Source organism: Callospermophilus lateralis, chromosome 18 (genome assembly GCF_048772815.1).
Source record: "Callospermophilus lateralis isolate mCalLat2 chromosome 18, mCalLat2.hap1, whole genome shotgun sequence".
NCBI classification, from domain to species: Eukaryota; Metazoa; Chordata; class Mammalia; order Rodentia; family Sciuridae; genus Callospermophilus; species Callospermophilus lateralis.
Window position 1 is genome coordinate 49,728,834 of NC_135322.1, and position 12,374 is coordinate 49,741,207.

The 12,374-nt window shown below is 50.5% G+C and overlaps 1 protein-coding gene across 2 annotated transcripts in view; it reads right to left on the bottom strand.

Annotated features, from left to right (window-relative positions):
* Positions 1-554: 554 nt before the first annotated feature.
* Positions 555-12,374, bottom strand: part of Ranbp10 (RAN binding protein 10) — a 67,609-nt gene continuing 55,789 nt past the window's right edge. For both annotated transcript variants that reach the window (XM_076839638.2, XM_076839637.2), the window contains 9 exons: positions 11,213-11,397; positions 8,571-8,683; positions 6,997-7,105; positions 6,747-6,895; positions 6,349-6,553; positions 5,502-5,623; positions 4,894-5,039; positions 4,476-4,587; positions 555-4,046 (listed from right to left, as the gene is read on the bottom strand). In XM_076839638.2, coding sequence (XP_076695753.1) covers positions 3,916-4,046; positions 4,476-4,587; positions 4,894-5,039; positions 5,502-5,623; positions 6,349-6,553; positions 6,747-6,895; positions 6,997-7,105; positions 8,571-8,683; positions 11,213-11,397 — 1,272 coding nt within the window. In that variant the 3' untranslated portion in view covers positions 555-3,915. The remainder of the gene's footprint in view (positions 4,047-4,475; positions 4,588-4,893; positions 5,040-5,501; positions 5,624-6,348; positions 6,554-6,746; positions 6,896-6,996; positions 7,106-8,570; positions 8,684-11,212; positions 11,398-12,374) is intronic.

Genomic DNA, 12,374 nt, shown 5'->3' on the forward strand with positions numbered 1-12,374 from the left:
TAGTATTTAAGATGTAGAGGACTGGGGATATAGCTCAATTGGTAGAGTGCTTCCCTCACATGCAAGGCCCTGGGTTCAATCCCTAGTAACACCACCACCAAAAAAAAAGATACAGAGATTAAAATATATGTAAGAGTGTGTGTAGATTATATGCAAATACTACACCATTTCATATAAGGGACTTGAATATGAAGAATTTGGTATTCTTGGGTATAGGGATGGGGGCCCTGGAACCAATCCCCATGGATATTGAGGACTACATTTTAAATCATGTTTGTGGGAAGAAATCCTGTGGCCCACTTTCCTGAAGCTGAATTTTTTTCACTAAGATGCAGGCTATTTCAGGAAAAGAATTGAAGCTTGAGTACTTGTGCTCCTTGAGATCCTGCAAACACCACAGTTTTGAGGGTCCTTGAGGAGGCAAGAGGGGCCTGAGTCTTCAAGAGGTGGGCCAAAGAGGGCCCAATTCTTCCAGGACAGGATGTGTCACACTAGTTAAGTACCCACCCTAGTAAAACTCAAAACAGAGACCAGACACTCATCACTGCTCATGGATGTGTATTTTAATAAAAATAATTCTGTCAAAATACAACAAGAGTTTTTTTCATCTCTCAAGTACAATTTTAATAGGATGTTTTGTGTTAGAATTCTCCCAACCCTCCCATGCCCACAAGTTTCATGCTAATGCCAAATATCAACTTGCGAGGACAAAGGCAGAACCAGTGTGCACAATGTGGAGTATGTCTGTTTCAGCTGTAGTTACTAATGTAGGAAAACCCTATGCGAAGAGGTGGGCACTTGAGCAGCCAGAAGCCACCATCTGGCCGCAGGTCCAGGTGCCCAGGACTGGCGGTCAAGTAGGGCTCTGCTTTCCAGCTGCCACATGGCATGCATACCTGAGTTGTGAGCAACCAAAGGAACTTTTAGCTCCGACAGTCCTCTGCCTCATCTTCTTTGTGCTTGCTTAAGGTCTGGGAAGGCGCTGAGTGGCCAGGTAGTCCCCACTTCTTTGTTTTGTGGTGTCCCTGTTCTGATGGCCTGCACCCAGCCACAGATCCACATGGATGGGAATAGGGGGTTCTGGCTTTGAGTGGCCTGCCAGTTTTCTGCTCTAAAAGGAGCAATTATCTGGTGCCACAAGGGGAAGGTGACTGAGGAAGGCTGCTCCCCCAGGGCTGGACAACCCAACAGAGCCAGGTCTTCCATCTGCCCCATAAGTTAGACCCAGACCTTCACCAGGGCTGTTCCCAGGTACCTTCCCCACTTGAGGCTCCTGGAAGCAGGCTGGCAGGGCTGAATTCGCATAAGGGGCTCCTCCAGCTGCAGGTGAGCTTGGACTATCAGCAAGACAGCCTATTTAAGCAGCTTGGTTTTGGCCCTCTCCACAGCTTATGGGGCAAAGGCTTGTCCCAAAGGTGAGCTGTCCAACTGGGACAGAGAGCCCCTCTGGAGAGAAACAGTAAACAACTTGGACTCAGCTGAAACAGTGAGATAAGGCACAGAAAATGGGGAGGTGGCCATAGGTATTGAGCGTGAGCCCGGCAGACACCCATCCCCATATGCAGCGCACAGGTATCCTGAGCCCTCCTGGGCCCTCTCTCAGCCGCTCCACAACCGAAGTCCAGGCACTCATCCCCATCCCTGACACACCCCTGAAGGTACCTTCTGCTCAGCCACTGCTGGAAGCCATGCCACCCTGACCCTTCATGGGGCTCATCCACCATTCAGCTTCAGGACTAAATGGTACTGTCCAAACCACAGGAATAAGGTTAGTCCTGGCTCTGCCACTAATTTGCTGTGTGACTTTGGCCAAGTCAATCTCCTTGGCCTGTTTTCTTATCTGAAAAAGAAAAGGACTGGTAGAGATGATCTCTGAACTCCACTGCAGCTGCAAAAGCCTCTGGTTTTAATTCCCAATCCAGCTAGGTTGATCACTTTAACAGTCTGATGTTTCCAATCTCTGACATTGGAGCTTGGTATCCCTAGCCAATTAATTTCCTTTACAAACAGGACAATACCTCATGATGGGTCTTATTTGTGGACTGGCAGATGGAGTCATGGCAGGGACCAAGAAAAAGAAGTAGCCTACAGAATTATCCCTTAAGGTAAAACTCCTAAAGATATCAGGGCCAGAGCCCTGGCCCCTCACCAGTAGCTGGTCCAATGCAATTTCTTGTCCATTATGGGCCTGATGAGGCCTAGTGGGCATGGAAAATCTCTGGCCATTCCAACCATTCCCATGTCCAATAACATGAAGCAGGAGTTCACCAGCCCAAACCCAGACAGGTACTGGAAGTTTCAACTCTAGCTTTGCAATGGCTTACCCTAATCTTTGCAGGGGTTGCTTGGGCTCTTCCTCACACTGAAGCAGGTATAGAAATCCTAGCCCTCCAGTACTCCTCTTGTATAAGCCTCTTCCCTTTCCTACTGGGCAGCCAGTCCTCTCCTCAGATGTTCCACCCAAGTCCTGGCAGCTATCTCAGCCCTTCCTGTGACAGTGAGACTTTTTTTGTTCCATCAGCTATGAGAATTCATCTGAAAACAGCTGGTGGGGCATTTGTAAAGCCCATGGGGTCCCTTTCTCTTCCTAAGAGTGGCTGGGGCCAAGCTACAGGAAGCGGCCTGGCACAGCTGCAGTGAAGCCTGGTCCAGCGGGTGAAAGGTTCCATCTACTCCAGGGACCAGCAGCCAAAGAATCTGCCTCCGTGAGGCACTGGCTTCTCCACAGAAAACATCAATCCCATCAGAGCTGTGCAGTAATGGTGAAGACCCAGGCAGGAAGAAAGCAGCCCCTGTCCTCAGGGGCCTCTGTCCTGGGAATGGAGTCTTCCTCCTGGCAGCCTGATGCACAGCAGCTTGAAGGCAGGTAGTTTCCAGGCAATCAATTGAGAGTAAATGAATTATTTGGCCATCTTAACAAAAAGGGAAGGCAGGGCATTGAGAGAGGGAGAGGGGCAAGGCAGGCAGTGAGAGGCAGGGTACAGTGGTAGACAGTGTGCTGGCCAAGGACCCTCTGCTTCCTTGCTTTGCTGTGTGGCCCTGGGCTAACTCATGTTCATGTCTCTGGACTCCTAGCCCTGCAGTTCTCTGCTCAGTTCAGGTCACAGGGGCCTAAAGACCCATACCTCTGGGGATGCTGCAAACCAGCTTAGCCTGACCCTGCCTACCAAGTAGCTCCTCAAAGCCTATTCAGCTTCCCTGGGTGGCAGCTGGGCCTGTGGCTCAACAAAGGGGGAGCCTAAAATAAACAAATCGCTTGGCTGAGGTGACAGAGATGATTCTTTTTTAATGAGTTGGATTCAAATAAAAACACATGGTGTCTGGACAGCCTCACCCAAGAGGTGCTGGACCACTAATGCTACGATAAATACTGTGTCTTTTTTTTTTTTTTAATATATATATTTATATATATATATATATATATAATCTCATTTTTTTTTTTACTTATGAAAATAATCAGCTATCACCAACCTGGATAGGCTTCATCACTAAATTAGCAGAAACCAGCTCAGCACAAACTCTCCCAAGATAAACACTGGTGGCTCAGTCAGGAGGAAAAAAAGATTAAAAAACCCCAAGCCCTCCTCAAAACAAAACCCCCTTTAAAGGAGAAGGCGCTACATGAGAGTAATCAGCCAAATACTGTGTCATAGGCCGCTGCACGTGAAGAGGAGAGAGACTGGGGCAGAGAGAGGGATAGAGAGAGGGAGAAAGAAAGAAGGGAAAGAAGGAACAGAGGCCAGGAGGAAAGGAGGAAGGAAAGGGAGAGAGAGAAAGGCCAGGCAGAAGGAGTGGACTCTGCCCATGGCTTCTAGGTCCCTGCACCAGGTGCCTATGGAGGGCAGGGCTGCTCCAGCCCTGAGGCTGAAGGAGGGCCAGGCGGGGCCAGCCAGCAGGGCCAGCCAGCATGGTCAGCTAGTGCAAGTAGTCGTCAACTCTGGCAAAGGAGCAAGATCCCAGGCCCGCTCGGGCCATGAGCCGTAGACATTCAGATGCCTGGCCCAGAGCAAGCATCAGTGGGGGCTGCTTTGGCAGGTTCTGAGACTCTGTGGAGAAGATATAAGGCCTGATCACTGCCCTGTCCAGGGCTTGATTGCAGGCCAAAATTCCCTTGGGAGAGGAAGGTGAAGGAATTGACAGAATCTCTAAGACCAGAGCATTCAGTGTCTGTGTGAGTGTCCTTGCTATCAGGCCATGGACTTATAGTCATGCTAAAACCCTGAGCATTTAAGCCTTATTTACTACAGTGAAATGATTATGTGGGCCCAAGGTCATGGCCTAGAACCCATCATGATCTAGCAGCCAGTTCAGTTGGGCAGAGGGAGGTCAGGGTTTAGGTTCAGCATTGGAAGTCCAGGAGTCCTGTGAGTCATCTGATAGAACCTATGCTGACCTTGTTGCCCTTCCCAGGGAGAGGGGGAGGGGCCACCCAGGCATTCTTGGGTCAATTCTTTGCTTTTATTAGATGCACTCACCTAAAATGGCGCTGTTGAGTGCAGCACACACAGGTTCCCTCTGGATGGGATCAAGCTGCTGGCCAACAGGGCAGCTCCAGGGGTCTGAGTAAGCGAGTAAGCTGAAGGCATCCTAAAGGACAAGCACTCTTAGGATTGTGGTACATACCACACCCCATGCCATAGCTCCAGAAGGGGACAGGGCCCTGAATGGTGCCCAGTGAGAACCTGACATACCAGGACTATAGTGTTGGGCAGGGTTGTACCTTCCTCAGAGCCTGAAGAGTGTGGGGTACACCCCAAACACCCCATGTTGTCTTGCAGACCTGCCTAGTGCCACTCTGCCTTATTGTTGTTGCTCCTGGATCCTCCCAGAGCCACCCCATTCCCAGCACCAAATAGAGGTTTGCTCTGTGTGAAGGCCTGGCTTGTCCTGTACCTGCAACATCTCTGTGTGAGCCAAATTCTTGCCGTACTCCCGGCCCAGCTGTTCACTCAGTGCTTGCAACTCCCGGCCAAACAGGATAATCCTTTCTGTGGCAGCCTGGTTGCCCCCGCAGAGCTGCCGCCTCGAATGCCCATCATCTGCACCCAAAAGCCAGCAGAAAACACATTAGAAGGAACGCAAGGAAGAAATCCCAGGAAGTTGCAGCCTCTGCCAAAGGCAGGGGAGGGCCAGGAGAGCAGGTGGAGCAGCCAGAGCGAAAGTGCTCTCAGTCCACCTAAGCATACAGTCCAGGGATCAGGTAGGACTCAAGAGGTTTCCCTCTTCCTGTCCTGCAGAGATGCATGGTGCTCATAAGAGCGTCCACACTCTCCAACTCTCTCCAGTCCCAAATGCAAGAGTCTTGTTCTTGGCAGCAGGATTAGATTTTTCCTATACGTTTGAAGCTGCCTCAAAGACCCATCCATGATTGGTCTGGCTGGAGGTTCTCAAGCTGCCAAAGTCTAGCCGTATCAGCCTTTCCCAGGGGGAAGAGGCATCTGGATCATACATTGCCCTCTTGGGGAACATCAGGCCGAGTCATGCTATAGCACAGCCCTTACCCATACTGGACTCATCTGTCTGCAGGTCCTCATGCTTGTAGGCACCATTGACGATGCGTGTGGATATGTTTTCCAGCACGCCATTGGGGTAATGCTCTGCCTCCATTTCCATTTCACTATCACTGTGGAGAAGGATTGAGGTGGTATTGGCCAAGAGATGTGGTTGCAGCAACCTGGCTGGGCCTTCATTCAGGTTTTAGCCATGGTTGCTGTAGATAAACTGAGGGCTGTCAGGAACATGAAAGGATAGCCAAAGCTTCCCAGGCTCCAAAACTTCCCAGGCTCTAAAACTCTAGCTATTCCCATAGGCCTGTCACTTGATTCCCATTCTTGTCCTGGTGTTGCTTTTGTGACTCACTCCACCTGGCTATCCTACCTTTATTACATAGTCCCCGATCCTCAGTGACTGGACTTCATGGACCCCATTGGGCATCTCTGGTCTCAGTTTGGACTTAAGGTATGCCTAGGACCTGTTGAAAGCCACTTGTAACCTGAGTTCCTTGCCTGCTAACCTGGCTGTCTAGAAGCTAGATTCCATAAAAGCTTCAGTTTACATGCTAAGGCTTCTGAAGGCCCAGAATCCCCTGGGAGGGGACCACATTTTCAGTCTTGCAGGAGGGTTAGTACCTCCAGAGAAAGTCAGGGCCAAGGGAACTGGCAGCCAAATCTTGAGTAGGGCCAGAAGCCAGAGCCAGTGCCTGGTTTGGCAGATTAACAGGTAGCAATAAAAGCATAGGCCTGTGATGAAGGTTGGGATGAAGGGTAGGGGGCAGCAAAGGACAGACTGCAGTGGGTCCAGGGAGCACAAAGCAGAAGCAGAGCAGAGGAAGTGAACCAAGACAGGCACCTGGTCTCCTGGTTACTGGTACTGCTGTGGGGCTGGGACTTGGTGGAGTCTGTTGAGTTGGACTCGGAGTAATTGATGGAGGACGGGGAGGAGGAAGATGAGGAGGACGAGGAGGAGGAGGAGGAGCTGGGTGCAGGGTATTTACTGTGGTTCTGTTTGCTCTTGGTGGATGCGATGCCATTGCTGCAGCTGGGACTGTCTGCTCCTAGAAGCCAGGGATGGTCAGAGGAGGAGGGGCAGCTTGCCGCCAAGCAAGTCCCTGGATATTGCCACAGTGATCCCCTTTCCCATCCCCCCAATCCAGCTGCCAGCCCTGAGCCCAGCACAGGGAAGGGCAATTGGGGTGGCCTTTCTTCTCCACACAAACTCTTCCCAGAGTCTTCTGGAGAGTGGCTGACCTGTGTTGTGCATGTGGGAACTACTGGGGCCGTGTCGGGGGCTGAGGCTTGGGGAGCCAGGGTAGCTGTCCTGGGACTTGGGGCTTCGGGAGCTCAAGCTGCGGACCTCACTGTCGGTGCCATTCACCATCTCCACAAACTGTCGACACCTGCAGAGGGATCACAGCAGTGATGCTCCGGGTCTGGCCCAGGCTGTGGATTCCTGCCATCAGCTGAGGGGTGGTCTTAGGGACAGGAGGCCATGACTTACTTGAGCATGAAGAGCAGGTTGGGGTTGTGTTCCAATAGCCCAGGGTAGAAGCGTTGGGTGGTCTCAATGGCCTCACCCACCCGGCCCTCCAGCACCAGCTTCTGGATCTCTGCAGAGAGCAAGAACATGGTAATGAGGAAGGGCCACAGATTCTCCTCACATCCACAAGCCTGAAACATGGCCAGTCTCAGCAGGAGCTAGGTGATAGTTGGATAGGCTGGCTCAGAGTGCTCTGCCGGCTGGAGATGCTCATAGAAGAGGCTAAGGAGAGAACCTGGTTGCCCAGCCCCTCAGCAGAGCCTGGTTTCAGCCAAATGACATGGAATTCTCAAGAATAAGGGGGAAAAAGAATGGAACTTACAGCCCAGAGGCAGGAGGGGTGTTTGGAGGCCTGCTCCTATGGGGCATTGGTGGCCAAGGACTTGGCTAGAGGGAGGGCAGGAGCAGGGTTTAGGACTAGCTTGGGGTGGCAGGCTGGTTGAAGGAGCATAATGGGCACCAAGGCAAGCCAGTGGCCCAAGGGCTCCTCTTCAGACAGACTCTCTTTCTGGGCTTCACAGGGGAGTGGCAACAGAAGTACACTGGTTCAGGCCAGGGATGCATCTCCACAGTCTTCACGGGCTACAGCGTGCTCCCTGCTAGGAGAGGAGGTCAACCTCCTCATGCTGGCACCTCTGATGATGACACCTCTCTGGGCCACCAGCATTTTGCTTTTGCTTTCTCTCTCTTGCCCTGGGGCCTGGTGCATCTTGCTGGGAGCAACTTCTGGGTCTGAGGCTTTCTCATTCATAGATCCCAAGTCTGGGATCCCTTTTTATCTGTCTGGCTGAGTGCAGCTTCTCTGGGAGACACAGACACATGCACATACACAGAAATACAGGCTCAGAGAGACACAGGCAGGCACTCACAGACATGTGGGTCTATACACACCCTCTCACCCTCACTCTCCTCCTATCTTCCGTGTGGGGTCTTTGTTCTCTGTCCCCTTCTTTACATGAAAGGGCCCCAAACACACACGTCACAGGCCAGAATGAACACTGGGAGAGTTGCCTTTGACCAAAGAAGGATTAGGTTGTCTATAAAGGGCAGGACCAGAGTTGCAGAACAAAGAGAGGTGCCACCAAAGCAGCCATTAAACATCAGCTTTGCCCTGTCTGATCAGGCTAGAGATAAGCAGAACTACTAAGGTTCAGTAAATGGTCTGAAAGACAGGGTGTTGGTCTGATAAGATGCAAACACTCTTTCTGGAAGACATAAATAGGAGGCCAAGTAGAATCCAGGATGCAGGAGGAAGGAAACAAGCACAGAGGAGGAAGATCTAGCCATGCTAAGGCTTGGCCTGTGCCAGACCTTCAGAGTACGCATTAGGGAGGCTGCTCTGAGACTCTCCAAGGCTGCTGGGCAATGTAGTCTTGAAGGACGGTCAGAAGCAGGGTTTAGAGCTAGCATGGGGTGGCAGGCTGGTCTCCACTGCAGGGGAATGGACTCCTAACAGGTTAATCAGGGTTGGCATGAGTTACAGAGGAGAGTTAGGGACAGGTGAGAGAGGAAGGGGAGAGGAGAATTAACCTTACTTTGTCTGTTCTTTATGGATGCCTGTTCTTCCTGAATCGGGGTTTCAGTCATTCGGGCAAAAGCCGTGGCAGTGGCACAATACCCATGATGCACCAGGTAAGACGAGACCATGCTAGAAGAAAGGAAGAGCTTGAAGTGAAACTCAAGAACTGCATTACTGCTGGGTACAGTGGCGCACACATGTAATCCAGCAGCTTGGGAGGCTGAGGCAGGAGGATTTTGAGTTTAAAGCTAGCCTCAGCAACTTAGCGAGGCCCTATGCAACTCAGTGAGACTCTGTCTCTAAAATTTAAAAATGGGCTGGGAATGTTGCTCAGTGGTTAAGCACCCACCCATGGGTTCAATCCCCAGTACCAAAAAAAAAAGAATTGCATTTCTCACCAACCTTCTGATGAGACAAAATACCTCCCCATGAGGTTTCCCCTAAACATGTCTTATAATACAACCTCCACAGAACTAAAGGGGTGGAATAAAATAAAAATGTCCCCCAGTGCTCATGCCATCAGGCTGAAGAGGAGCTGTATCAATGCTTACAGATCAGAGGAGTGGCTGCACTTCTCTGGACATGCTACCCTTAAGCTTCCAGGCTACCTACTGGTAAACCGCAACAAGCCCAGAGGTGGCTGATGGTCTCACCCAGGACTTCCTGAAATGGCAGTCAGCCAAGCAGTGGGCCAGATCCCCAGACACTGAGGACACCTGGCACACACATACCTGCCACCAACATAGGAGCTCCTCTGACTGCTTGTACCAGGCGTAAGTGTCCTACTCCTCTGGTGAGCCTGTTTTGTGGCAGCACTAGCTCCAGAGTGATGGGAACTAACCAACATGCCAAAATCATTTCATAATATGCCACAGCTCAGGGACCCAACGTGCCAAGTTATCAGGCTGATTTCACTGGGAAAAGACAAGCACCAGCAGGACCAACAAAAATACAATCTTTGGGGAAGGCCCAATTCCCAGCAACCATTTAACCCAATTTTAAACTATCTGAGCAGTGGCACATGTGTATGAATGTGTGTGCACAGATGGACAGCAGAAGGATGAGCCCTATGTCTGATGTGTACAGGAGTAAAAATCTAGGTATGTGAGCATGTCTGATGTAATTATTACTATCAACCAAATGTCCAAAGGGCTGTCTTGTGGGAGGCATGAAAGTTTGTATGTTACCTCTTATTTTTAAGGGGTTAACACAATAATATGTGTAAAATACTTGGCAAGAAGTCAATAAATACAACCTCTTATTACAAAATTATGTTATCAAAGAATATTATATTCTGAATAATAATAACTATGTTATAAATGCAGGGCAATTTTTTTTTTACAACACATGGTTCAGATAAGTCAATATGAATATCAGGTGTCTCCAAAATGTACAGTCCCTTTGACCCAAAAATGTCACTTCTTAGAAGGATACCAAGAAAGTAACTAATCTTATATATGAAAACTTCTTTATGTATGAAAGTGTTGCCAACAGCACCAAAGAGAGAATATACCTAACATCCCACCAGGGGAAGTCAGAAAAGGAGCTTGTGGCAAATTTGTCTCAAAGATAAGTTAGCCATTCCCAATATTCATAAGATGAAGCTATGTGAAACCACAGAACACAAATTATATACAAGTCTTAGAAAATGAATACATACAAGCACATGGTACACACATGTAAACAAAAACACCCATGTGCTGAATACAGGCTCTGAAATCTGAGAGGATCAGTCCCTCCAGAATGGGGCCTGGAAAGCTCCACTTTTCCTCTTGCACATGGATAAGCCTGCTGCAGGGAGTGGCACTCTCTTGGCCCCTATGGAAGTGCTTCTCGTCTGCTCTGGGGGCCAGGAACTAGAGGTAGTTGTGCTGCTCTTCCTGACCATATGGGCTCCTGCCTCAGTTCTCCTTAGTGCTGCCTCAATATCAATCTCTCAAGAACAGAAAGCTGCACACAAGAACCCAGTATGTATCCTAATCTTACCCAAGGGTCCCTGGCATCTGGTACATTGCAGAGCAATGAGCAGGGCGAGCAGAAGCCCAATCCAGCCCTTTCTCACCCTTGGGAGTCAAGCTAATACCCACCTCCTAGCTGAGTTGGGATGGTCATTACCTCACTCAGACCTGCAGCTGGCCAGTGGAAGACAAAACTAAACCTGGCCTCCCATGGCAATACTTGGCAACACGGACTTCCAAGATTGTCTTGGAATTCATCAGCCAGGGAGCCAGCTACACTGATCCTAGGGGAGACCCTCTTCCTGCTGCCACTGTCATAGATGCAGGGAATTTAGCTGGATGACCCTGTGAGGTGACTTCAGGCCACAGTCAGCAGGATGGATACTCTCCATGGTAGAAAAAAGTGCAGAGAGGAAGAGACCACAGGGGAATCCTAGGACATTCTTTGCAAAATGACCTGGGGAAGGAACACAGCCTGTTGGTAATCTTACACACAGGAACCTTCCAAGCTGGCTGAGGGGACAAAGATGTAAATAGGGGCATCTCTAGAGACTGCAGCTTTCTACTGAAAAGAGGGCATCAGGGCAATAGCTGAATCCCTGGGAGTATTTTCCAGAAGCATATTCCCTCTGGAATTCCCAGGAACAGCTTATAGCCCTGCAGGGGCCCATTGGAACAGGGCCTGAGGGATGGCACTCACTTCTGCAGCACCGCCTGCCACTCGCCAAGCCGGGCACTGATGGGGAAGCCATGGACAGTACCCTGGACCTTGGCACGCCATTCCCGCATGTAGTCCTCGATGTCGAACAGGAAGGGCTGCTGCCCAAAGTTGGCATCCACAATCTCCCCAGGTGTCTGCAAGCCTACAGTAGGGTAGAGGTTGGCCTGAGGAGGAGAATGAATGATAGTCAGGCCCTATGAGCAGTAGGGCCTCGCTTCACCTCCATGGCTCCTGCCGGCCAGTACTAAGGCTGGAAGAGAGTCACAAGGTGGGAGGCATGGGACTGAGCCACATTCCATCCATCTCCCCACCACAGGCACTAAACCCCAAAGCCTGGGGGAAGAAAGCAAAAGAAAAGCGAGCAAGGCTTAATATGGAGAGTCTCTTGCCCTGCATTGGAGGTCACTGGAACTCAGCCAGGGCACAGTGAGGCAGGCTGGGCTGTACAACCCTGCAGGTGCGCCCATGAAACTAGGCTGTAGGATGGATAATGGCTCCTCTCCAAAAAGTTCAGAGCTGAGGATCACTCGGCCACAAAAAAAGAGTTACATGAGGAAGAAGGAAGGGATGAGATGACACAGAAGAGGGAGGAGGAGAGTATGGCAAAAGATTATGTGAGTTACACCCCTTGGAGCTGGCAAAGGAGAGAGAAAGTTTGTTGCCCTTCCTGTCAGAGGCTCAGTCAGCAGAAGACTTATGGCCAGTGAGGTGTGAGGCTCCCTGCTTTCCCCCACTCTCCCACAATGACCTCCCGCTGTGGCTCCCAATGCCACTGCTCATACCCTCACCCATATCCTCCCCATATCACTGCACGCTATCTTCCCAGGGCTTCCTAGTCCCCTCTTTATCTTCCGTCCTTAGGCTACATGTCATTCCTGGGAATACTGGGTTCAGCCCACTATGATCCTGAACCCACAGACCTCTGGCTTCCTTCTTTTCCCTCCCATCCTCCACACTACAGGCAAGCTCACCTCCTCCAGCAAGCTTTTTCTGACCACCACTGCCCAAAGCTCCGCCGCCTTCTAGCATGTGGCAACATGCTGCCCACACTCACATCTGGTCGTTTTATGTTAACTAAATTCTTCCCCAGCCAGCAAGTCTGCTCTCTTTGCCTAGGACCACAACCTCTCTCTAGGAACTC